Source organism: Anomaloglossus baeobatrachus, chromosome 8 (assembly GCF_048569485.1).
Source record: "Anomaloglossus baeobatrachus isolate aAnoBae1 chromosome 8, aAnoBae1.hap1, whole genome shotgun sequence".
Lineage (NCBI taxonomy): Eukaryota > Metazoa > Chordata > Amphibia > Anura > Aromobatidae > Anomaloglossus > Anomaloglossus baeobatrachus.
In genome coordinates, this window is record NC_134360.1 from 173,339,328 (window position 1) to 173,365,867 (window position 26,540).

The following is a 26,540-nucleotide window of genomic DNA, read 5'->3' on the forward strand; positions in this document are numbered from 1 at the left end:
GTTCACACATAGCGACAGCGACAACGACGTCGCTGTTACGTCACCATTTTCTGTGACGCAACAGCGACCTAGTAAGTCGCTGTTATGATCGCTGCTTAGCTGTCAAACACCGCGACGCAGCAGCGATCATAACGTCGCTACATGTGCAGAGAGCAGGGAGCCGCGCACACTGCTTAGCGCTGGCTGCCTGCTCTCTTATCTACAGTACACATCGGGTTAATTAACCCGATGTGTACTGCAGCTACATGTGCAGAGAGCAGGAGCCTGCACTGGCAGCGTGAGAGCGGCAGAGGCTGGTAACGAAGGTAAATACCTTGGTTACAGCTTACCGCAGCTGCCAGATGCCAGCTCCTGCTCCCTGCTCGCTTCATTTCGTCGCTCTCTCGCTGTCACACACAGCGATCTGTGCGTCACAGCAGGAGAGCGACGACCAAAAAAACGAACCAGGGCTGTGTGTAACGAGCAGCGATCTCACACAAGGGGCCATATCGCTGCTCAGTGTCACACACAGCGAGATCGCTAATGATGTCACTGTTGCATCACCAAAACCGTGACGTAGCAGCGATTTCGGTAGCGATCTCGCCATGTGTGAAGCACCCCTTAGACCAGGGGTCGGGAACCTATGGCTCGCGAGCCAGATATGGCTCTTTTGATGGCCGTATCTGGCTCGCAGACAGGGCTCCTACCTGTCTATGGGAAGGATCAGGGCCGGCGCCAGCACCCGGCAAACCCGGTCAGCTGCCGGGGGGGGCCCACTCGCGGTGGCAGGAGTGGCGCACCGCTACTCAGGGGGGCCCGGTGGCCGCGCTGTCACCGCCCCCCGCCGAGGATCGAGCTTTCAATTGCATCGGCATCGCAGGTGCCGATACAATTGAGAGCAATGATGAGAGAGTGAGCGGCGCGCTCCCTCTCTTATTCTCCCCGCTGTGACTGTCGGCGTTCTTCTGACAGCTCTGCAGCGAGCGCGGTGACGTCATCACTGCGCGCCTGCTGAGAGGTCAGCGAGCGACAGCAATGGACGATGCGCCGAGGAGACCGGATCAGCGGGGGAACGAGAAGTGAGCCGCCCCTCTACTGACACTGGGCTCCCCTGACTCACAGGCCGGCCACTACACAGCGGCACTAGTACACATAGGGGCCCGGCAGCCGCTCTGCGTCTATGTGTAGTGCTGCTGTGTAGTGGCCGAACTGTGAGTCAGGGGAGCCCAGTGTCAGTAGAGGGGCCCCTGACCTGGAGAGGCCACCAGCCATGTCTGAGCTGCAGGAGTGCTAGTCCTGACCTGCACAGCAGACGGAATCTCCATCCTGCAGGACCTGCGATGATGTCACGCCCATGTGACTGTGTGGGAGGAGACACAGGATGCCGGGCAGAAAGCAAGAGAACTGAATCCTGAAGGAGATTTGGACACATGACTGGTAATAAGAAAAGAGGGGACATGAGGGTGAGGGGGGCTGCAGGGTGAGGGGCATATGAGGGCTGCAGACTGTGACAGAAGCATGTGAAGGGGTGCAGAGTGTTTGAGAGGGGTAAGTTGGGGTACAGGCAGGGTGAGATATGTGAGCAGGGTGTGTGAGATATGGGGGTGTATTGTGTGTGATATGGGGGGTGCAGGCTGTATGGGAAGCAGGGTATGTGACATATGGGGGTGTAGTGTGTGAGATCTGGGGGGTGCAGGCTGTATGGGAAGCAGTGTGTGTGTGTGGGATATGGGGGGTGCAGGCCGTATGGGGAGCAGTGTGTGTGATATGGGGGGTGCAGGCTGTATGGGAAGCAGGGTGTGAGAGATATGGGGGTGTAGGCTGTATGGGAAGCAGGGTGTGTGAGATATGGGGGTGTAGTGTGTGTGATATGGGGGTGCAGGCTGTATGGGGAGCAGGGTATGCGACATATGGGGGTGTAGTGTGTGGGAGGGATATGAGGGGGTGCAGGCTGTATGGGGAGCAGTGTGTGTGTGTGATATGGGGGGGTGCAGGCTGTATGGGAAGCAGGGTATGTGACATATGGGGGTGTAGTGTGTGAGATCTGGGGGGTGCAGGCTGTATGGGAAGCAGTGTGTGTGTGTGTGGGATATGGGGGGTGCAGGCTGTATGGGGAGCAGTGTGTGTGTGTGTGATATGGGGGGTGCAGGCTGTATGGGAAGTGGGGTGTCTGGGCCACTGACAGATACAATTGCTCCAGCGGTCACTTAGTACACAAAGGAGTGTTCCTCTCTGCTGCACTAAGCCACCGCTGGACCTAAACAATAATTCGCTGTAAAATAATAAAATACGGTAGATAATTGACATAACTGACAATGCGTTGTGTGACATGTCCAATATTCCAGCTTCTTTCTTCTGCGAATGCCTCAAAGCTGGCATTCTCTCAACATCAGGTGGGAAGAATGCCAGCTTCCAGTCATGCGCAGGAAAAAGAAGAAGCCAGACTGCTGGACTGATGTCATGCATCGCAAGTTCACAATGTAAGTTATTTATTTGATTTTTTTACTGCTAATTACCATTGTTTCAGTCCAGTTGTGGCTTTATACAGCAGGGAGGAGCATTCCTTGCTGTACTAAGTGAACATTGGAGCGATTGATCTGTCAATGGCCCTTTAAACATTGTACAGCTCTCACGGAATTATATTTCAAAATATGTGGCGTTTACGGCTCTCTTAGCCAAAAAGGTTCCTGACCCCTGCCTTAGACCTATAACTGAGTCTTTAAAAAGAAGGGAATTTTGTTTACTTACCGTAAATTCCTTTTCTTCTAGCTCCAATTGGGAGACCCAGACAATTGGGGTGTATAGCTTCTGCCTCCGGAGGCAACACAAAGTATTACACTTAAAAGTGTAAAGCCCCTCCCCTTCTGCCTATACACCCCCCGTGCATCACGGGCTTCTCAGTTTTGGTGCAAAAGCAAGAAGGAGGAAAAGTTATAAATTGGTTTAAAGTAAATTCAATCCGAAGGAATTTCGGAGAACTGAAACCATTCAACATGAACAACATGTGTACACAAAGAACAACAGCCCGAAGGGAACAGGGGCGGGTGCTGGGTCTCCCAATTGGAGCTAGAAGAAAAGGAATTTACGGTAAGTAAACAAAATTCCCTTCTTCTTTGTCGCTCCATTGGGAGACCCAGACAATTGGGACGTCCAAAAGCAGTCCCTGGGTGGGTAAAATAATACCTCGTAATAGAGCCGTAAAACGGCCGTTTCCTACAGGTGGGCAACCGCCGCCTGAAGGACTTGTCTACCTAGGCTGGCATCCGCCGAAGCATAGGTATGCACCTGATAGTGTTTCGTGAAAGTGTGCAGGCTCGACCAGGTAGCCGCCTGACACATCTGCTGAGCCGTAGCCTGGTGCCGCAAAGCCCAGGACGCACCCACGGCTCTGGTAGAATGGGCTTTCAGCCCTGAGGGAACCGGAAGCCCAGAAGATCGGTAAGCTTCGAGAATTGGTTCCTTGATCCACCGAGCCAGGGTTGATTTGGAAGCTTGTGACCCTTTACGCTGGCCAGCGACAAGGACAAAGAGTGCATCCGAGCGGCGCAGGGGCGCCGTACGAGAAATGTAGAGTCTGAGTGCTCTCACCAGATCTAACGAGTGCAAATCCTTTTCACACTGATGAACTGGATGAGGACAAAAAGAGGGTAAGGAGATATCCTGATTGAGATGAAAAGGGGATACCACCTTAGGGAGAAATTCCGGAACCGGACGCAGAACCACCTTGTCCTGGTGAAACACCAGGAAAGGGGCTTTGCATGACAGCGCCGCCAGCTCAGACACTCTCCGAAGTGATGTGACTGCTACTAGGAAGGCCACTTTCTGCGAAAGGCGTGAGAGAGAAACATCCCTCATTGGCTCGAAAGGTGGTTTCTGAAGAGCCATCAGCACCCTGTTCAGATCCCAGGGTTCTAACGGCCGCTTGTAAGGAGGGACTATGTGACAAACCCCCTGCAGGAACGTGCGTACCTGTGGAAGTCTGGCCAGGCGCTTCTGAAAAAACACAGAGAGCGCTGAGACTTGTCCCTTAAGAGAGCCGAGCGACAACCCTTTTTCCAATCCGGATTGAAGGAAGGAAAGAAAAGTGGGCAAGGCAAATGGCCAGGGAGAAAAACCCTGATCAGAGCACCAAGATAGGAATATCCTCCACGTCCTGTGGTAGATCTTGGCGGACGTTGGTTTCCTAGCCTGTCTCATAGTGGCAATGACCTCTTGAGATAACCCTGAAGACGCTAGGATCCAGGACTCAATGGCCACACAGTCAGGTTGAGGGCCGCAGAATTCAGATGGAAAAACGGCCCTTGAGACAGCAAGTCTGGTCGGTCTGGTAGTGCCCACGGTTGGCCCACCGTGAGATGCCACAGATCCGGGTACCACGACCTCCTCGGACAGTCTGGAGCGACGAGGATGGCGGGCCGGCATTCGGACCTGATCTTGCGTAACACTCTGGGCAACAGTGCCAGAGGAGGAAACACATAAGGGAGTTGAAACTGCGACCAATCCTGAACTAAGGCGTCTGCCGCCAGAGCTCTGTGATCTTGAAACCGTGCCATGAATGTTGGGACCTTGTTGTTGTGCCGGGACGCCATTAGGTCGACGTCCGGCATCCCCCAGCGGCAACAGATCTCCTGAAACACGTCTGGATGAAGGGACCATTCCCCTGCGTCCATGCCCTGGCGACTGAGAAAGTCTGCTTCCCAGTTTTCTACGCCCGGGATGTGAACTGCGGATATGGTGGAGGCCGTGGCTTCCACCCACATCAGAATCCGCCTGACTTCCTGGAAGGCTTGCCGACTGCGTGTTCCCCCTTGGTGGTTGATGTATGCCACCGCTGTGGAGTTGTCCGACTGAATTCGGATCTGCTTGCCTTCCAGCCACGGCTGGAACGCTTTTAGGGCAAGATACACTGCCCTTATCTCCAGAACATTGATCTGAAGGGAGGACTCTGTCGGAGTCCAGGTTCCCTGAGCCCTGTGGTGGAGAAAGACCGCTCCCCACCCTGACAGGCTCGCGTCCGTCGTGACCACAGCCCATGATGGGGGAAGGAAGGATTTCCCCTTCGACAGAGAAGTGGGGAGAAGCCACCACTGAAGGGAAGCCTTGGCTGCCCGTGAAAGGGAGACGTTCCTGTCGAGGGACATCGACTTTCTGTCCCATTTGCGGAGAATGTCCCATTGAAGTGGACGCAGATGAAACTGCGCAAAAGGAACTGCCTCCATTGCTGCTACCATCTTCCCTAGGAAGTGCATGAGGCGCCTCAGGGGGTGCGACTGGCCTTGAAGGAGAGATTGCACCCCTGTCCGTAGTGAACGCTGTTTGTCCAGCGGAAGCTTCACTATCGCTGAGAGAGTATGAAACTCCATGCCAAGATATGTCAATGATTGGGCCGGTGTCAGATTTGACTTTGGAAAATTGATGATCCACCCGAAACTCTGGAGAGTCTCCAGAGCAATGTTCAGGCTGTGTTGGCATGCCACTTGAGAGGGTGCCTTGACCAGCAGGTCGTCTAAGTAAGGGATCACCGAGTGTCCCTGAGAGTGTAGGACTGCTACCACTGCTGCCATGACCTTGGTGAAGACCCGTGGGGCTGTCGCCAGGCCGAAAGGCAGTGCCACGAACTGAAGGTGTTCGTCCCCTATGGCGAAACTCAGGAAGCGCTGATGCACTGGTGCAATCGGTACGTGGAGATAAGCATCTTTGATGCCGATTGATGCCAGGAAGTCTCCTTTGGCTGCCGGCGTTCTGTGGAGAGGAGGGGGCCGTGGGCGTGCCCTAGAAAGTGCGGGAATCTGGAGCCCCACTGTGCTGAATGAGGGGGGAGGAGGATACAAAGTATGCTCCAGCCCTCAGCGCTGACGTCCTGTGCAGCGTCCCTCCCTTCCCCTGACTGACAGGCCTGGGGGCGGGAATATGCGATACTAGGCCGCAAAAGCCGGGGACTAAAGTTATAAGCGCGGCCGGCATATAAGCGCGGCCGGCGCGGTAGTCCCCGGCGCACTAACACACCCAGCAGTGCTGCAGTGTATATGGCACCAGCGCTCCATGCGCGGTCCCCACGGGGACACAGAGTACCTCACAGCGTGGCCTGCGCGGTAGTCCCCGGCGCACTAACACACCCAGCAGTGCTGCAGTGTATATGGCACCAGCGCTCCATGCGCGGTCCCCACGGGGACACAGAGTACCTCATAGTAGCAGGGCCTTGTCCCTGACGATACTCGGCTCCTGTCCAGCAGATTCCCCAGGGGCTGCGGAGGGAGCACGGCCTCAGTGCCTGGAGACCGATTAGGATCCCACTTCACCCAGAGCCCATTAAGGGATGGGGAAGGAAAACAGCATGTGGCTCCTGCTTATGTACCCGCAATGGGTACCTCAACCTTAACAGCACCGCCGACCAGAGTGGGGTGAGAAGGGAGCATGCTGGGGGCCCTATATGGGCCCTCTTTTCTTCCATCCGACATAGTCAGCAGCTGCTGCTGACTAAGATGTGGAGCTATGCGTGCATGTGTGCCTCCTTCGCACAAAGCATAAAAACTGAGAAGCCCGTGATGCACGGGGGGTGTATAGGCAGAAGGGGAGGGGCTTTACACTTTTAAGTGTAATACTTTGTGTTGCCTCCGGAGGCAGAAGCTATACACCCCAATTGTCTGGGTCTCCCAATGGAGCGACAAAGAAAAATAGCATTGTGATAGAAAAAAAAAAAAAGGGGAACTACTGTATTCTCTACATAAGAGAAGGAAATAGAAAATCTGCCGTCTACACGTCAGGACACTGAAATCCTTCCTTACAGCAAATTCAAGTCAGAATGCAAAATAACTTGTAGGAGTAGTGTTATGCTGCCCTCTGCTGGACATCTGCAGTCATGCAGGAGATTTACAAGTGACGACCACAAGTCCTGGCTCACATGATGGCTTCACCTATGTAGCAAAAATTGGCCCAAATTTATTAAGAATGTTTTTTTTTTCTACGAACAACACTGCACGAGGAAATTGGGATTATCAGAGCCATATGTGTGAGAAAGGGCATACATCTTCATACATTTGTACACCACCTACAAATGGCCTCCTAGTATGTATATATTGATCCCTATTTCCATAAATATCACCTATAAGATTAATTCAGGAATCTATACGCTTAATATTCAAAAATAGAAAATTAAAAATTATGCCAGTGCAAACAGCATTTAAAATTCATTGTACATAGACTACAAATATGTTTGGATATTGGGGAGGGACAAAAGCCGCACTACAAAGGGTGGCAACAAAAGGAAGATCGATGCAGCAATATATATAGATGGAGCTGAAATAGCTAATAATGGCTGTACATAACATGTGACACCAATAATCAAAACATGACATCAAGTGTAGCACTGCCAATGTACCACCCCCACCTCGGCATGCGTTTCACCGCACTTAGTTTCGTCAGTGAAACGCGCGTCGAGGTGGGGGTGGTGCATTGGCAGTGCTGCACTTGATGTCATGTTTTGATTATTGGTGTCACATGTTATGCATAGCCATTATTAGCTATTTAATCTGCAGCGATCTTCCTTTGTTGCCACCCTTTGTAATGCGGCTTTTGTTCCTCCCCCCCCCCCAATATTTAAACATGTTTTAGTCTATGTATAATGAATTTTAAATGCTGTTTACACTGGCATAATTTGTAATAAACTTTTCTATTTTTTAATATTAAAGGGAACCAAACCTCAGGATTTTCATGTATAAGGTGCAGCCAGTGCAGTACTGGCACTATCAGGCACAGGCTGTACATACCATTAGGGTGCAGCTCGGGTGTTTAGTCAGTGAAATCCAACTTTATAAAGTTTGAAAAGTCGTGCACTTTTTGATTGACGTGTGCACCTCTCTCCTAATGTCCGGGGGTGTTATGCACGTTTATCCCCATCCCCCCACCTCCGCCTGTTCCTCCCTCTCACTGGCCGTATGTAAATTTCTCTCTTCAGAAACATGGCGCCGGAGTTGGCACCTGCGCATAGCGCTCATCTCCGGCGCCATGTTTCTGAAGCCCGCTGTACTTAGTATTTTGCAGGAGAGGCCGGCGCATGCGCCCTCGCTTCTTCAGATCCAGTTGTGACCGCGCGTGGTCACAACAGGACAGCAGAACAGCTGATGAGAGGGCGCGATTACCTGCAGCTAATCGGGGTAAGATCAGCTGTTCTGCAGTCCTGTTGTGACCACGCGCTCTCCCGCGGTCACAACGGGATCTGAAGAAGCGAGGGCACATGCGCCGGCCTCTCCTGCAAAATACTAAGTACAGCGGGCTTCAGAAACATGGCACCGGAGATAAGCGCTATGCGCAGGTGCCAACTCCGACGCCATGTTTCTGAAAAGAGAAATTTACATACGGCCAGTGAGAGGGAGGAACAGGCGGCGGGGGGGCGGGGATAAACGTGCATAACACGCCCGGACATTAGGAGAGAGGTGCTCATGTCAATCAAAAAGTGCACGAATTTTCAAACTTTATAAAGTTGGATTTCACTGACTAAACACCCGAGCTGCCCCCTAATGGTATGTACAGACTGTGCCTGATAGTGCCAGTACTGCACTGGCTGCACCTTATACATGAAAATCCTGAGGTTTGGTTCCCTTTAAGCGTACAGATTCCTGACTTTATCTTATAGGTGATATCTTCATACATTTAGTTTACTTTGGTCTCTAGCCAGTATAAAATCTACAGTACGACTTCTAAGAGCCGGTAAAGATTTAGCTCCGAAGTTTGAACATTTTTCTCCTGTTGCATAAACGTAGCCTAAAATACATCTGAACACCACAAACACTTTTCTTGACGCTTTTAAATTTAATTAGCAGTGAAAATTCTCAAAGATTAGGAATAAATCTATTGAAAATCTAGTTTGTAACCTTTGGCAAAACTTAAGACAAAATTTGATGTGACCTCATTAATGAGTCTAGGGTATGGAGCACCGCCTACACTTGGGGGTAATTTCTTAGTCAATGAACAGCTAAGTGGAAATAAGGGATTTGATCCGGTGGCTTTAAAGATTTCATGGAGCTGTAAAGGCTTTTTAATTGACTCCATTAGGTGACTCCATAGGCAACAGCACAGGTAATAAGGAGTATGCTGATAAGTTCAGAGTAAAATGGATCCCTCTAGACAATTATATTTCAAAAGGGGTTGCCCGCTATTCTGCAGAGAAAAAAAACCAAAAAAAACACACCCTTTCTTTCTGCAAATGCTCCCCCTTTTTCCTGGAGGGCAAAGAAATTTTTTTTGTGTCACCGCTGCAGCTAAATCAGCATTCACCAGTCCATCAGATGAGACTTAAGTTCCCTTTCATTCCCATTATTCTTTTAATTCCTATTTAATAAAAGTGATTTTTTTTCCCCCATTATTTGTCTACTCAATCCGCACATTTTCCTTCTTGGTTTTTGTTCTGTGTATGAGGGATGCTCTACTCCCTTGAGGGTCATCCTAAAAACTAAAAGAAACCTATAATATAAACAAGGTAATGAGCAGGAATCTTTTCCAGGCCCACTTACCTTCTAAAATCTGCTTGCTGGATCCTCTATGCTCCTCCGGTGGTTCATCTGCAAGTAGAAGAGACGTGAGTTTCATATGTAATAACCTAATGTGAATTTAGATCTACAGCAACTATAGCATGTAAATGAATAAAATGTAATAAAGATGGCAACAGCCATAAATAGAACCTTGCAAAACCCAAATATAAACATATTGCGCATATATGATAAAAAAATAACAGCATTATCTCAAAATGTGTGATCTACTATTGTTTAAAGTGGTTGTACAGTGGAACCTTGGTTTACGAGAACAATCCGTTCTGGGAGTGGCTTGTAAAGCAAGTTACTCGTCTAGCAAAGCAAGATTTCCCATAGGAAATAATGCAAGCTCAGACAATTTGTTCCACAACTTATTCAATGTCCCATCCTCGTCCCCCCTATTGTGCCAACACACACACACAATGCTCACCTTACCTCCCGTTCCATCGCTGGCCTCCTGGTTATTGTAGTCCGCAGGTACAAGATGTGTATTGGGTAACCATCGTGACCGATGCCAGAGCATTGATGTCAAAGGCAGGAGACGCTTGCTTCTGTTTGGTCATCGCGTTGCCTTTGAGAAGCGCTGACAGCGGAAATTCATCCATCGTCGCGATGGTTACCCAATACACGTCCTGTACTGGCGGACTACAAGAACCAGGAGACCGGCGATGGAACGGAAGGTAAGGCGAGTATAATAGGGGTGTGTGTGTGTGTGTGTGTGTGTTTGTGCGTGCGGACTGCAAGAGCGGGTCAGAGCGCGGTGAAAGTACGGAATCGGAAGTGTGTGCGGTATTTGCTCGTACAGTAAAGATTGCTCGTAAACTGAGTTACAAATTTACAGCAAGCTTTGCTCGTATAACGAAATACTTGCACATCAAGTTACTCGTAAACCGATGTTCCACTGTATTTGGCTGAGTTTTCAGGAGCGCACCATTCCTCAGCCTCTCAGCTCCCTACTTGCCGGGGAGCACTGTGCACCTGATTGACTGGCAGACAGTTTGGGCTGCTGGCTGGTCTGACCTGCAAGCAGAGCAGTGATCACAAGTGCTATAATGAAGAATTTATAAACAGATTCTTGCCTAGGAGATCGGCCACCTCCAACAGAATGCAACGGTGACCGGTAACCCAGAAATCTCGATTCCTGATAGAAGAAAGTATTAAGAGATAGACTGCTATTTTTCAGCCTTTTGCAATTTCCCGCATTTATAATCTTGAGAATAAGTATTTGTGTGTTTATACAATCTACATACACAGCAGAGGCCTAGCAATGTGCACAATACCTGTAGGCCAGTATGAGACTGTAAAGTTAGTACATAACAGTATTGGAAATTTATAGCTTCACACAGCAAGACTCCTCCTGACCAGAGAGACATGATCAAAAGGAGCGAAATACAACCCTGAGAAGCAATGCCACCACCCATACATCTCACTTGACAAGTCATATATGAAGCCAGGAGGAGGGGGCGCACCTTGCCGCTGTACTGGATGGACATGTTATCATTGCAGCCCATTTTAGTCAAAACATTTACCATGTTTAATGCAATTCTACAATTCCGTATTAGTAGAGAAGAAGCTTCTTCAAGGTAAATTATCAACAATGCTAGCAATATGCCATTACTTACTATGGTAGAAAGCCCCCTTTGCTCCAGGAGAACATGACTTGTGCAGAATATGAAAGAACAAATACATAATACAACTGTATTGTACCTAGACAAGAAGACCCAAAACTATGTCCATGTTTATGGCTGTGATCCCCTCCGTGGCTGTGCCCATGATCTCCTCCGTGGCTGTGCCCATGATCCCCTCCGTGGCTGTGCCCATGGCCTCCACTATGGCTATGTCCTTGACTTAAGGAACCATTAAATAAAGAATGACTGTGCCCATGACCTAAAATAAAAAAAGAACAATGTTACACAAATTTAAAAACTTGTAATTGACACATTGTAGTCGACTATCAGGACAGGGGGTCAGGGCCCTCGCACTGCATTTTCTCCTCCGCTCTGTGGCCCCATTGGAGCTTATGTCTGAACCCCATTAAAAATGGGACTCGGGCATATGTGCTGAAGAGGTCACCATGTGCATCCTTTTCAGCCGTATACGCCTACTGGAGGAGGACACCCAGACACAGTCTACTACAACAGAAATTGAACTGTAATGTACTCGCATATGAAGAACTAGATTATAAATCACATAATACGGACTGACCTTTTTCACTTAGTTAGAAAAACTAGAGATAGAACAACATACCGCCATCATGCGAATGTCCATGATTTCCGCCATGCTGGAACACAAATATTCCAATAAGGTTTACAAGAAAGCCCAGGATGGATACTGGAAGTAACCGTTCATGATGGACCTCAGGGGTATCCAACGCTCGCTTAGAAGAAAAATAAACACACATTAGACCTGTTGTACTGGAGAAGAAGGGAATTTTGTTTACTTACCGTAAATTCCTTTTCTTCTAGCTCCAATTGGGAGACCCAGACAATTGGTGTATAGCTACTGCCTCCGGAGGCCACACAAAGCACTACACTAAAAAGTGTAAGGCCCCTCCCCTTCTGGCTATACACCCCCCCGTGGGATCACGGGCTCCTCAGTTTTAGTGCAAAAGCAAGAAGGAGGAAAGCCAATAACTGTTTTAAAGACAAATTCAATCCGAGGAACAACATCGGAGAACTGAACTCTTCAACATGAACAACATGTGCACCCGAAAAAACACAATCCCTAAGAAAACAGGGCGGGTGCTGGGTCTCCCAATTGGAGCTAGAAGAAAAGGAATTTACGGTAAGTAAACAAAATTCCCTTCTTCTTTGTCGCTCCTAATTGGGAGACCCAGACAATTGGGACGTCCAAAAGCAGTCCCTGGGTGGGTAAAAGAATACCTCGTGATAGGGCCGTCAAACAGCCCTTTCCTACAGGTGGGCCACCGCCGCCTGAAGGACTTGTCTACCTAGGCTGACATCCGCCGAAGCGTAGGTATGCACCTGATAATGCTTGGTAAAAGTGTGCAGACTCGACCAGGTAGCCGCCTGGCACACCTGCTGAGCCGTAGCCTGGTGCCGTAATGCCCAGGACGCACCCACGGCTCTGGTAGAATGGGCCTTCAGTCCTGATGGAATCGGAAGCCCAGCAGAACGGTAGGTGTGAAGAATTGGTTCCTTGATCCACCGCGCCAGGGTGGATTTGGAAGCTTGCGACCCCTTACGCTGACCAGCGACAAGGATAAAGAGTGCATCCGAGCGGCGCAGGGGCGCCGTGCGGGAAATGTAGATCCTGAGTGCTCTCACCAGATCCAATAAATGCAAACCTTTTTCAAATTGGTGAACTGGATGCGGACACAAAGACGGTAAAGTGATATCCTGGTTGAGATGAAAGGAGGATACCACCTTAGGAAGAAATTCTGGAATTGGACGCAGAACTACCTTGTCCTGGTGAAATACTAGGAAGGGAGATCTGCATGATAACGCCGCCAGCTCGGACACTCTCCGAAGAGACGTGACCGCCACTAGAAAGGCCACTTTCTGTGAAAGACGAGAAAGGGAAACATCCTTCAAAGGCTCGAAAGGCGGCTTCTGGAGAGCAATTAGGACCTTGTTCAGATCCCAGGGCTCCAACGGCCGCTTGTAAGGGGGGACGATATGACAAACCCCTTGCAGGAACGTGCGTACCTGAGGAAGTCGCGCTAGGCGCTTCTGAAAAAATACGGATAGCGCGGAGACTTGACCTTTAAGGGAGCCGAGCGACAAACCTTTTTCCAACCCAGACTGCAGGAAGGAAAGAAAAATAGGCAATGCAAATGGCCAGGGAGAAACTCCCTGAGCAGAGCACCAAGATAAGAATATCTTCCACGTCCTGTGGTAGATCTTGGCGGAGGATGGTTTCCTAGCCTGTCTCATGGTGGCAACCACTTCATGAGATAAACCTGAGGCCGCTAGGATCCAGGACTCAATGGCCACACAGTCAGGTTCAGGGCCGCAGAATTCAGATGGAAAAACGGCCCTTGAGACAGCAAGTCTGGACGGTCTGGCAGAGCCCACGGTTGGCCTACCGTGAGGTGCCACAGATCCGGGTACCACGACCTCCTTGGCCAGTCTGGAGCGACGAGGATGGCGCGGCGGCAGTCGGCCCTGATCTTGCGCAGCACCCTGGGCAACAACGCCAGAGGTGGGAACACATAAGGTAGCCTGAACTGCGACCAATCCTGAACTAGGGCGTCTGCCGCCAGAGCTCGGTAATCGTGGGATCGCGCCAAGAAAACCGGGACCTTGTTGTTGTGCCGTGACGCCATCAGGTCGACGTCCGGCATCCCCCAGCGGCGACAGATCTCCTGAAACACGTCCGGGTGAAGGAACCATTCCCCTGCGTCCATGCCCTGGCGACTGAGAAAGTCTGCTTCCCAGTTTTCCACGCCTGGTATGTGAACTGCGGATATGGTGGATGCCGTGTCTTCCACCCACGTCAGAATCCACCGGACTTCCTGGAAGGCCTGCCGACTGCGTGTTCCCCCTTGGTGGTTGATGTATGCCACCGCTGTGGAGTTGTCCGACTGAATTCGGATCTGCTTGCCTGCTAGCCACTGCTGGAAGGCTTGTAGGGCAAGATAGACTGCTCTGATTTCCAGAACATTGATCTGAAGGGTGGACTCTTTCCGAGTCCACGTACCGTGAGCCCTGTGGTGGAGAAACACTGCTCCCCACCCTGACAGGCTCGCGTCTGTCGTGACCACCGCCCAGGATGGGGGTAGGAACGACTTTCCTTTCGACAATGAGGTGGGAAGAAGCCACCACCGGAGAGAGTCCTTGGCTGTCTGAGAGAGGGAGACATCCCTGTCGAGGGATGTCGACTTCCCGTCCCATTGGCGGAGAATGTCCCATTGAAGTGGACGCAGATGAAACTGCGCGAAAGGAACTGCTTCCATTGCTGCTACCATCTTCCCTAGGAAGTGCATGAGGCGCCTCAAGGGGTGCGACTGGCCCTGAAGGAGAGATTGCACCCCTGTCTGTAGTGAACACTGTTTGTCCAGTGGAAGTTTCACTATCGCTGAGAGAGTATGAAACTCCATGCCAAGATATGTTAGTGATTGGGTCGGGGTTAGATTTGACTTTGAAAAGTTGATAATCCACCCGAAACCCTGGAGAGTCTTCAGTGCCACGTTCAGGCTGTGCTGGCATGCCTCTTGAGAGGGTGCCTTGATAAGTAGATCGTCCAAATACGGAATCACAGAGTGACCTTGCGAGTGCAGGACTGCCACTACTGCTGCCATAACCTTGGTAAAGACCCGAGGGGCTGTCGCCAGCCCGAAAGGTAGAGCTACGAACTGCAGGTGTTCGCTTCCTACAACGAAGCGTAGAAAACGCTGATGCTCTGGCGCAATCGGCACGTGGAGATAAGCATCCTTGATGTCTATTGATGCAAGGAAATCTCCTTGAGACATTGAGGCGATGACGGAGCGGAGGGATTCCATCCGGAACCGCCTGGTTTTCACGTGTTTGTTGAGCAGCTTTAGATCCAGGACGGGACGGAACGACCCGTCCTTCTTTGGCACCACAAACAAATTGGAGTAAAAACCGCGACCTCGTTCCTGAAGAGGAACGGGAGTCACCACTCCTTCCGCCTTTAGGGCGGACACCGCTTGCAGAAGAGCATCTGCTCGGTCGGGAGGTGGAGAAGTTCTGAAGAAGCGAGTTGGAGGACGAGAACTGAACTCTATCCTGTACCCGTGAGACAGAATGTCTCTCACCCAACGGTCTTTGACCTGTGACAGCCAAATGTCGCCAAAGCGGGAGAGTCTGCCACCGACCGAGGATGCGGAGAGAGGAGGCTGAGAGTCATGAGGAAGCCGTCTTGGTAACGGTTCTTCCGGCTGTCTTTTTTGGTCGTGATTGAGTCCGCCAAGAATCTGAGCCCCTCTGATCCTTTTGAGTCCTTTTGGACGAGGAGAATTGGGACCTGCCTGAGCCTCGAAAGGACCGAAAACCAGACTGTCCCCTCCTCTGTTGGGGTTTGTTTTGTCTGGGTTGAGGTAAGGATGAATCCTTACCCTTGGAGTGTTTAATGATTTCATCCAAACGCTCACCAAACAGTCGGTCACGAGAAAGAGGCAAACTGGTTAAGCACTTCTTGGAAGCAGAATCTGCCTTCCATTCTCTCAACCACAAGGCTCTACGTAAAACCACAGAGTTGGCAGACGCTGTCTGACCTCCTTCGCACAAAGCATAAAACTGAGGAGCCCGTGATCCCACGGGGGGGGTGTATAGCCAGAAGGGGAGGGGCCTTACACTTTTTAGTGTAGTGCTTTGTGTGGCCTCCGGAGGCAGTAGCTATACACCAATTGTCTGGGTCTCCCAATTAGGAGCGACAAAGAAAGACAAAACTGTATTCTACACTAGTTTTTCGGAATTAAATCTTAACGTGTAGGATTGTAGAAAGTGCTAACAAGTCTAGTGGTGATGTGTCGCATTGCGTGTTCATGAGCGGTCAACTCAACCCATTGTTGATTGACCTCTTCAATCCAATCCACAGTAATAAATGCAATCAATGGCAGGAGGATGGGATATGCACGATCTCTGAAGCACCCTGCATATGTTAGGCTGTAAGCCGAAGGTTGGGCGCACTGGACGATGGACCCCCAGCAGTTATTAATTAGGTATTGTGCTTTTGGAAACTCCAGTCCCATGGCTAGTGTGATTTAAAGAGGATGACCACTACTTGGACAACCTCTACTTATTCCCCTTTGTATGCTCCCGTAAAAAATAAATAAGCCTACACTCGCCTCCGATGCGGCTGAGTTTCCAGCGATGTCTGCGTCCCCGGGGCCCATGCAATATTTTGACACATGGGCACAGCAACCTATCAGTGCCAGCTTCCTCTTCCCTGCTTTTGGACGTTTGAGCAAAAAGTCAGTGCAGAGCTTAGATCCTCCTCAAGTCTTCGAAAACAGGGAGACAGACGACGGACACCAATTATTCGCAGGGCTCGAGTATTATATCACGTGGGCCCCGGGAACGCGGCTTCAGATATCACTGCAAACACAGCTGCACTGGAGGGGATTATAGGCTTGCTTATTTCTACGGGGGAGAACAAGGGGAATGAGTAGGGGGATGTCCAAGAAGCAAACAACCCCTATAAAGAATAAAATAAAACTACTTCACTCGCCCTCCTCAAGACCGGAACAAATTTCTGCCATTGCTCTCAGTCTGTTATTGTCTGCAGTGCTGACGTCACATTAACACTGCAGCCAATCAGTGAACACTGATTTGAGCTGTCAATGTTTGCTGCAACTTTTCTCCAGAAAGAAAAAAGGATTAAGGCATAATGAGATAAAAAAACATGCTGATCCATCTCATTCCCTGACATCAGCTGCGAGGAGAGGAGTCCGAACACTCCTAGATTGCTGGCAGCTCCTCCAAAAATCAGTGGGTTCAGACAACCTCTAATATGTATGGGCACCTTACAAGGACCTGTCACCAGATCAAAGTGGCCAGTGTTTGCTCTCATTTTCTTTCCTAAGTATTCAGTTTTCTTTTTTAACATTGGCCATATGGTACTAGAGATATGGGCCTTTTATGTACTGCCATTTATCGGGGGTGGGGGGTGTCTGGTAGGATCCTCTGGGGCGTGTCTTTAAGCCGTTCTGCACTATTACACTGTATGCAACGCCCTTCTGTTTGGGCAATGAAAGTTAGCACTGAAAAGAAACCATATCTTTGAAACGGAGAAATTTACAAAAAAAACAAACAAAAAAAACAGGATACTCAGGGAAACAGCAGGAATAAAGTAAAAGAGCAAAAACTGGTCAATTCTGATTTAGTGACAGGTCATCTTTAAGTTGTGTATTTCCCCAGATAATTATCAGCTACACTTGTTAAAAGATTAGCCATTCAGTGTCAAATTTGCTCTAATGAGATTATACAGAAGGCTGCATATGGTATGGAAAAGCCCTCTAAATGCACACATTCAGAAAACGTATGTCTTGGTATATATCAGAACAGTGAGCAGCGTAGTAGTGCCAGACAAACCGGTCTGCCTGTATCGGCTCCTGGAGATCCTATTTGAACAGGATACTTCCCTTCCTTCAGCTACAATAGCAAACAGCGAGAGAAAAGTGACAACTTTACAGGCATAGGAGGGCCGATCCTACTGACAGACTCTCTTTAAATCTCTGAAGTGAAAGAGTAAAGCTGGGGCCACACGGGGGACTACTGCGATCCTCACATAACACACTGCTTACACCGGCAGCACAGCGGGAGCCGAGTGTCATGCGAGTGTCACTGTGACTGAGGTAAGATTGTGCGATCGGACCACAGCTGCGGTGGGGCAGGCCGGCACTGAGCAGGGGAGGGAGAGATTTATCTCCCTCTCTCCTCCATTGGCAGCTATTGCGATTCTCACACTGCTCTCACGGTACACTGGTGTACTGCGAGTGCAGTGCGATTTTTCTCTCGCCCCATACACAAATGGGTGCGAGAGAAACAAGGATCGCATTGCACCCGCAGCATGCTGTGACTATTTTCTCGGTCTGAGTAGGGTTGAGAAAATAATCGCTCATGGGTGCTGGCACATAGGCTTATATTGGTCTGAGTGGAATGCAATGTTTTATCGCATTCCACTCGCTCCGATTTTCATGCCGTGTGTCTTAGGCCTTATTCTAATAATACAGCACCAAACAGCTAAATAACCAGCACAGCTCTGCTACATATAAAATGGAATGATCATCAAAGATAACAAGGGAGTTCCTTAAAATCTGCATTTACACTTAGCAATGTGAAGGTGGGTGGCGCTGATTATGTCCCATCCAGGAGGTACCCTAACAAACAGTACAGGCACATGATACCTGTAGGCCGTACACGTGCAATGGGACATCATCAAGCCCCTCATCTAGCCACCGAGGATGAAGCCACTTGTGAATCTTCTAGACTGCTTACCTCCACTCCTTCTGAGAAGATGAAAAATGCCGTGAAGATCAGGAATAGACCATTCACAAAACCCGCCAGGACTTCTGCCCGTACAAACCTGGAGAGGGACACAATGAAAAAAATCCATGACCATGAGAACACACTGCACACCAGATACTCATAGGCAGTCTTGCTTTGTTGGCTTTTTTCATCTCTGTGGGTGTACCCCGATTACGGTCTCAGTTTCTGAACCCCACTATCCTAACACATTATGAATAGTCATATCATCCCTGACCCCCGTGGAGGAATGAGACGGTGATACCCAATATACAGTAAGGATTGCAATTGTTACAACCAACCCACATAACAGTACCATCAAGATGACAAGTGGAGATTTGTCATGTATACAGACTTGAGCAGTTAACATGACTATATATGCACACATCTAGTGGTTTCCATCGAAAAAAAAAAAACAAAAAAAACTGAAGAGCGCCTGGTGTCATTTGTCATGTAACCATCCACCCTGCAACTGTATGAAAGTGTGTACAGGTGTGGGTAACAGGGATCTCACCAGACTCCCATTATTTAGACACCAATAGATTTAATGGGTTTTTTTGCCTATCAATTTCATTGTCCAGATATAGGGTTAATCAGCAGGTACACAACTTAAATTTTGTATAGCCGATTAATTGGAAGCTCGGCTACAGAAAAAGTTAACTTCTCCCTGCAGTCGCTCGCTTCAGGTCATCTGGACAGCAACACTAACCAGTCACAGCTGTAATCAACAGCCTGCACCGCGCATATGGGCTGCACACGCAGATCCCAAACTATACTATAGGAGGAAACACGCATTGCTGTATATAGAAGAAATCACAGTCTCCAATGAACACCAGCCTTGGGATGACTTTCACAAGCGTACTGAGATGGCAGGTCTTCAGTTGACCCCTGGCTGTCATGACAACACATCAAGCCAGCATTAATTCAGGGAGATGATTTATGACATACATAGCATACATGGGTCATTAAGGAGTTAAAAGGAATCTGTCAGTAGGATCAACCTTCCTAAGCACTCTATATGCATGTAGGCCATAGAACACAATCTAAAAATCTTATTCAAGAGAAATCCAGTTTTTCTTATATATAAAGCGTAGTCCCAGACTATGGGTCGAACAATGATTTGCATGAGACTCTGCCTCCAGAGCTTATTTTTAATAAAAAAATCTTAATTACTCACCGGTAATGGGATTTTCAATAGCCCATGACAGCACCACATGAGAGATAGGTTCCGCCCACATCAGGACAGGAAACCCACTGATAAAAAGGCGGTACCTCTCCTCCACATCAGTAGGTTTTCAGAGCCAGAGAGGACCAACAAAACACAAGAAACAGATTAATCATACCACCACCCAAGGAAAAACACCCATAACTAACACTCCCCGAAGGGTGCCCACAACCAGTGAATAGGGGGGGAACTAAGGGTGCTGTCATGGGCTATTGAAAATCCCATTACCGGTGAGTAATTAAGATTTTTCCCTGCCGCCCATGACAGCACCACATGAGAGATTTAAATAGACCATCCACCTTAGGGAGGGACCACCGCCTGCAAGACCCGTCTCCCAAAGGAAAGGTCAGTTGTGGAGGACAAGTCCAGCCTATAGTGCCGAAAGAAAGTCCCAGGAGACGACCAAGTAGCCGCCCGACAGATCTGGTCAAGAGAGGCATCCGCCCTCTCCGCCCAAGACGTAGACACCGCTCTAGTGGAGTGCGCCCTTATGCCCGGAGGAGGAGTGGCGTCTTTTGCCGAGTACGCCAAACCGATGGCATCCCTGACCCATCTGGCCAAGGTAGCCTTAGAAGCCCCATGCCCCCTGGACTGCCCCTGAAAAGTGACAAACAGGACCTGAGACTTCCTCCATTCCCTAGTCCTATCTAGGTACGTGACTAAGGCCCTCCGGACATCCAACGTGTGTAACCTAGCCTCCTCCTCGTTCCGAGGGGGGTCACAGAGGGAAGGGAGCACGATCTCTTGGGACCTATGAAAAGGTGTAGAAACCTTGGGCAAGTAGAAGGGATCAGTCCGCAACACTACCCTATCATACAGAATCTGGGTATAAGGGTGAACCACAGACAAGGCTTGGAGATCCCCCACCCGCCTGGCCGAGGTGAGTGCGACGAGGAGAAAAACTTTAAGGGACAGCAGTTTGAGAGGGACTTCCCCTAAGGGCTCAAACGGAGGCCCTGTGAGGGCATCCAACACTAAATTAAGGTCCCATGGGGGAACCCTGGGAGCCTGAACAGGTACAGACCTGGACTTAGATTTAATGAACCGGCAAATCCATTCATTCTGCGCCAGACTACAATGAAACAGTGCCCCTAAGGCCGATACCTGCACCTTGAGCGTACTGGTGGAGAGCCCCAATTCCAACCCCCTCTGTAGGAATTCTAGAATAGCCGAGATAGGAGGGGGGCCCTCCGCCCGAGCCCCCGACTGAAGGAGAAAGCGCTTCCAGACCCTACCGTAAATGGCCGTGGTGACCGCTTTCCTACTGCGAAGAAGAGTATCGATTAAGCAAGAGGAAAACCCCCGTCGAGCTAGCAGCCGCCGCTCAAACGCCAAGCCGTCAAATGGAGAGCCGGGTCGGGGGGGTGACGGACTGGGCCCTGGGACAGGAGATGAGGGGCGTCCGGGAGAACCCAAGGATCCACCAGAGACAGTGTCCACAGCCAGTAAAACCACGCCCGTTTCGGCCAGAAGGGAGCGATGAGAATAACCTCTGCTCTGTCGGTCCGGATTTTCCGGAGAACCGAAGGCAACAGGATCAGGGGAGGAAACGCGTACAGGAGGCCGTGAGACCAAGACATCTGGAAGGCATCGAGGGCAACAGGATCGTCTCGGGGGTTGAGAGAGCAGAACCTGTCCACTTTCCGATTCGCCTTGGTAGCGAACAGGTCTAGAACAGGGACACCCCATAGAAGCGTGATCTTGCGAAAGACCTCCGGGTCCAAGGACCACTCCCCTTGACGGAGACAGTGCCGGCTGAGGAAGTCTGCCTCCTCGTTGTCCGTCCCCTTGATCTGAAGAGCAGTCAAGGAGGAGAGATGTTGTTCGGCCAGCTGGAAGATGTGCATAGTCAGAGTCAGAAGAGAAGGGGATCTGGTGCCGCCCTGATGGTTGACGTACGCCACCGTCACCCTGTTGTCCGAAAGGATCCGAACATGGCGACCTCTCAAGAAGGGGAGGAACCCCTCTAGTGCCTTGAGAACTGCCATGAGCTCCCTGTAGTTGGAGGACTGTCTGACCAACTGAGCGTCCCAGGGACCCTGGAGCACCCGTTGGCGTAGATGGGCACCCCACCCCCAATGGCTGGCATCTGTGACTATTGTGTCCGTGACCGGGGAAAGCCAAGGAACCCCCATCCGGAGGTGAGAGGGGTCCTGCCACCAACCCAGGGAGTGCAAGGTGTCCGCAGACAGGGTCAATTGTTTCTCCAAACAGCCTCCAAACAGTCTCTGAAACTGAAGGACCTCCATCTGGAGGATTCTGGAACGCAGTTGGGCCCACCACACTCCTGGGATGCAAGAGGTAAGAGTCCCGACCAGCGACATAGCCTGCCGTAAGGACATGCTTGGGCAACTCCTTACGGAAGAGAGAAAGGACAAGATCCTGGCGACCTTGTCCTCTGGCAGGTGGCACAACTGTCTGGTAGAGTCCAAGACGAGACCCAGGAAGACTTGACACTGGAGAGGCTGGAGTCTGGACTTCTGCTGATTCACCACCCACCCCAGGCTTTCCAGGATGGTGATGACCCTGGTCACGTGAGCCGCACATAGAGACTCCGACTTCAGATGAGAACCCCGGCCCCTCTTTGAGTAGGGTCTGTTGGATACAGCCTGCACACAGGGCCTTGGTGTAATCCGAAGACAGGGAGGATTGGCATATGGCACATTCCTTGTGACGCTGCTTGGAGGCACATTTTTTCGGTACCTAACAAGAGAGGGGACACGGAAACGGGGACTTAGAAACATGGAAGACCACGAAGTCCACTCACCCCCACGACTCCAGGCAATACCGGATCAGGAGGCGGATTCTTATCTCCCTTGGACCTCTGGGGACCCACCGACCGAACGCTGCCCGGACTGGATACAGCTTTCCGGGAACGATCCGCAGAGCCGCGTTCCGAGCCCCGCTGTGGCGACTCCTTGCGCTGCTCCTTGCTGCGGGGTGAATCTCCTGCCATAATGGTAACAATGGAGGAGAAAAAACTCACCAGTCCCAAGCGCCGGTCACATTTGTCTCGTTACATGGGCGCCGCCATCTTGGATCCTAGTGCGCATGCGCACACCAGTCACTTCCTGGTCGCATTGCGCACGTCACCCTGGAATCGCGTCACTTCCGGTCGGAGCTTCCAGCTTCACTCCAGCGTGCTGCACAGCAGGGACAAGCCTTCCAGCGGCCGCCGTGAGTGCGCACATCCCTGGAGCGACGCCGGGCCGAGCTCCCGCTCCAGGCCCGCGCCTCACCGCCGCAGAGGTCTGAGACCGAGGGGGGGTGCATCCAGGCCCGAGCACCGGCTTCAGGTAAGTACCAGGCTTCCACACCAGGTCGGACCTGGGACAGCAATGGGTTGTCCATACCAGGACAGGAAACCAAACTGATGTGGAGGAGAGGTACCGCCTTTTTATCAGTGGGTTTCCTGTCCTGATGTGGGCGGAACCTATCTCTCATGTGGTGCTGTCATGGGCGGCAGGGAAAAGAGGAGTTACCAGTGTGAGAAATGTAACTACCACAGAACAGGAGCACTGAACTTAGTCTCCTTATAAACACGTTAGCTGCTGCAGCTCTCACAGCTCTGCTGTTTGCAACAATATTGTAAGACTGCTCCTTCACCCCACTGACACCCTCCGTTACTCTTCCATCTTTTAAAGGTGCACTCAGTCTGCATTCTATTCCCCCACCAACCTCCAACTGGCTGTCATTTACCACCCCACTAGGCCGGCCACCACCTTTCTCGACCTCGCTACTTCATTTCCTTTCCACTGACATTCCCACCATCATCATGTACAACTTTAACATCTCCATTGACACCTCCCACTCATCTGTCTCTAAACTTCAAAACACTTATGCAGGCTTAACACGAGACGATATATCGTGCGATCACGATATATCACGATCACGGTTTTCGTGACGCACATCCGGCATCGTACACGATGTCATCTCGTGTGACACCTCCGAGCGACACAGTATTGCTCACAAATCATGAACTCGTCGTTAACTTTCATAATATCGTTTATTTTCATGGGTGCAGGTTGTTCATCGTTTCCGTGGCATCACACGTTGCTCCGTGTGACACCACGGGAACGATGAACACAGCGTACCTGCGTCCCACGGCACCCGCCGGCTTAATGGAAGGAAGGAGGTGGGCGGGATGTTTACATCCCGCTCATCTCCGCCCCTCCGCTTCTATTGGCCGGCTGCCATGTGACGTCGCTGTGATGCCGAACATCCCTCCCACTTCAGGAAGTGGAAGTTCGTCGCCCACAGCGAGGTTGTCCGGAAGGTAAGTGCGTGTGACAGTGGTTAAACGAGTTTGTGCGCCACGGGCAGCGATTGGCCCGTTAGGCAAAAACGACGGGGGCGGGTACGATCGCTCGTGCTATCGCACGATAGATCGACTCGTGTAAAGCAGGCTTTACTTCCTCCTTCGGCCTCACCCAATGGTCCTCTGCAGCTACTGACAAAGATGGCAACACATTGGACCTAATCTTCACTCGCCTCTGTTCCCTATCTAACCTATCAAACTCACCTCTCCCTCTGTCTAACCACAACCTACTCATATTCTCTTCCCTTTTTTCTACATGTACACAACCCCCCTCCACAAACTTTGATACCCATTGAAGAAATCTCAAACACTCACTTTCTCAGTCCCTTCTCTCTATTGCAGACATTGCTTCTTTATACGATGCAGATGCTGCTGCCACTTTTTATAACAATACAATCTCTGCAGCTCTCTAATCGGCCACCACCCTCATGCATACCAAAGCCCCCACAATCAAAGGCAACCATGGCACACAATCCAGACTAAAAAACTGAGACGGGCTTCCAGGATTGCTGAGTGGAAATCGAAGAGGTCCCATTCCAATGAGCACTTCATCACATACAGTCTCTCACCACTTTCAAGTCTGCACTCACTGCTGCAAAGCAAACCTACGTCTCATCCCTCATATCTTCCCTATCTCAACTCTAAACAGCTATTCAACGCTTTCTCCTCTGTCACCTCCTCCCTTCTCCTTATCTCAGCTGAAGACTAATCAATCTGCTGCTTGAAGAAAGAGGCAAACATCAGAGCAAGCTTTGGCCCACAATCTCCACAGCCCCTTCTCATAACTACTCAGCCCTCTTCCTCCAAATCCAGTTTCTCCACCATGACAGATCATCTTTCTGCTCTACTCTAAAGATCACATCTCACCACCTGTCCACTAGACGTGCTTGCATTCCACCTCATCTCCAATCTCACCACAGTATTCATCCCAACCCTAACCTTTCTTTTCTACCAATCACTAACAACTGGTGTATTCCCTTCAAGCTTTAAACATGCCTTCCTCTGTGTCAACTTATAGCCCCATATCCCTTAGCCCTTATGCCTCAAAACTACTGGAACAGCATGTACATCTTGAACTATCCTTCCACCTCTCCTCCTGCTCCCTAGCTGAACAGTTACAATCTGGCTTTCGACAGCATAATTCCACTGAAAGTACCCTAACTAAAGTCACCAATGATCTACTAACCGCCAAAGCCAAGCTACACTATGTCCTTCTCCTCCTGGACCTGTCCTCTTCCTTCGACACAGTGGACCATTCCCTTCTAGTACATTGTCATCTCTGGGCCTCACAGACTTGGCCCTATCTTGGATCTCCTCATACCTAACCGACCGAATTTTCTGCGTCTCCCACCACTTCCTCATCTTGCCCCCTGTCAGTGTCCCCCAAATTTCAGTTCTTGGACCACTGCTGTTGTCCATCTACACCGTCTTGGGACAGGTCAGAGTCCCATGGTTTTCAATATCACCTCCTTGCTGATACGCAGTTCTACCTCTCTTGACCTGACATCACCTCCTTACTAACCAAAATCCCACAATGTCTGTCTGCTATTTCATCCTTTTTCTCTGTTCAATTTCTAAAACTGAACATGGACAAAACAGAATTCATTATCTTTCCTCCTCACTCAACCCCCTTAACTGACCTATCCATTGAAGTCAACGGCTGCTCAATCTCCCCAGTCCCATGTGCTCGCTGCCTGGCAGTAACTGTATACTCTGCTCTCTCCTTCAAGCCACACATCCAAGCCCTCTCCACCTCCCGCAACTCAAAAATATTTCCCGGATTCCTACATTAATTTCTCAAGATGCTGCAAAAACACTAGTGCACACCCTTATTGCCCGCCTGGATTATTGCAACCTCCCACTCTGTGGCATCCCTTCTAACAGTTGCACACCACTACAATCTATTCTAAACTATGCTGCCTTACTAATCCACCTGTCCCCCCGCTACTCCCCAACCTCTCCTCACTGCCAAACCCTTCACTGGCTTCCCATTGCCCAAAGACTACAGTTCAAAACCTTAACCATAACATACAAAGCCATCCGCAACCCGTCTCCTCCATACATCTATTACCTAGTCTCCCGATACCTATCTGCACGCAACCTCTCCTCTTCACAAGATATCTTTCTCTACTCCCTTCTTTTCTCCTCTTCCCATAATCGTTTCCAAGATTCCTCCCGTGCCTCCTCCATAATCTGGAATGCTCTGCCACAACATATCAGATTCTCACCTACTTTGACAAGCTTCAAGAAGAACCTGAAGACCCATCTCTTTCGACAAGTCTACAACCTACTATAACACTCAGTCTGCTATAGCAACGCACGACCATCTCTACCCTCACCTACTGTATTCCCATCCATCCCTTGTAGTCAGTGAGCCCTCACGGGCAGAGTTCTCTCTCCTCCTGTATCAGTCTGTGCCATGTATTGGTTTATGATTATTGTACTTGTCGCTATTATGTATACCCTTTTTCACTTGTAAAGCGCCATGGCATAAATGGCGCTATAATAATAAATAATAATACTGTGAGCTGGAACCTGCA

The 26,540-nt window shown here is 50.1% G+C and overlaps 1 protein-coding gene across 1 annotated transcript in view; it reads right to left on the reverse strand.

Annotated features, from left to right (window-relative positions):
* The window catches only part of SLC30A7 (solute carrier family 30 member 7), a 71,400-nt gene that overhangs the window by 29,422 nt on the left and 15,438 nt on the right, over positions 1–26,540 (reverse strand). The window contains exons 4-7 of the mRNA XM_075322215.1: positions 18,431–18,518; positions 11,754–11,883; positions 11,214–11,393; positions 9,489–9,536 (exon numbers count right to left, since the gene is read on the reverse strand). Of these exons, the coding sequence (XP_075178330.1) occupies positions 9,489–9,536; positions 11,214–11,393; positions 11,754–11,883; positions 18,431–18,518 (446 nt within the window). The remainder of the gene's footprint in view (positions 1–9,488; positions 9,537–11,213; positions 11,394–11,753; positions 11,884–18,430; positions 18,519–26,540) is intronic.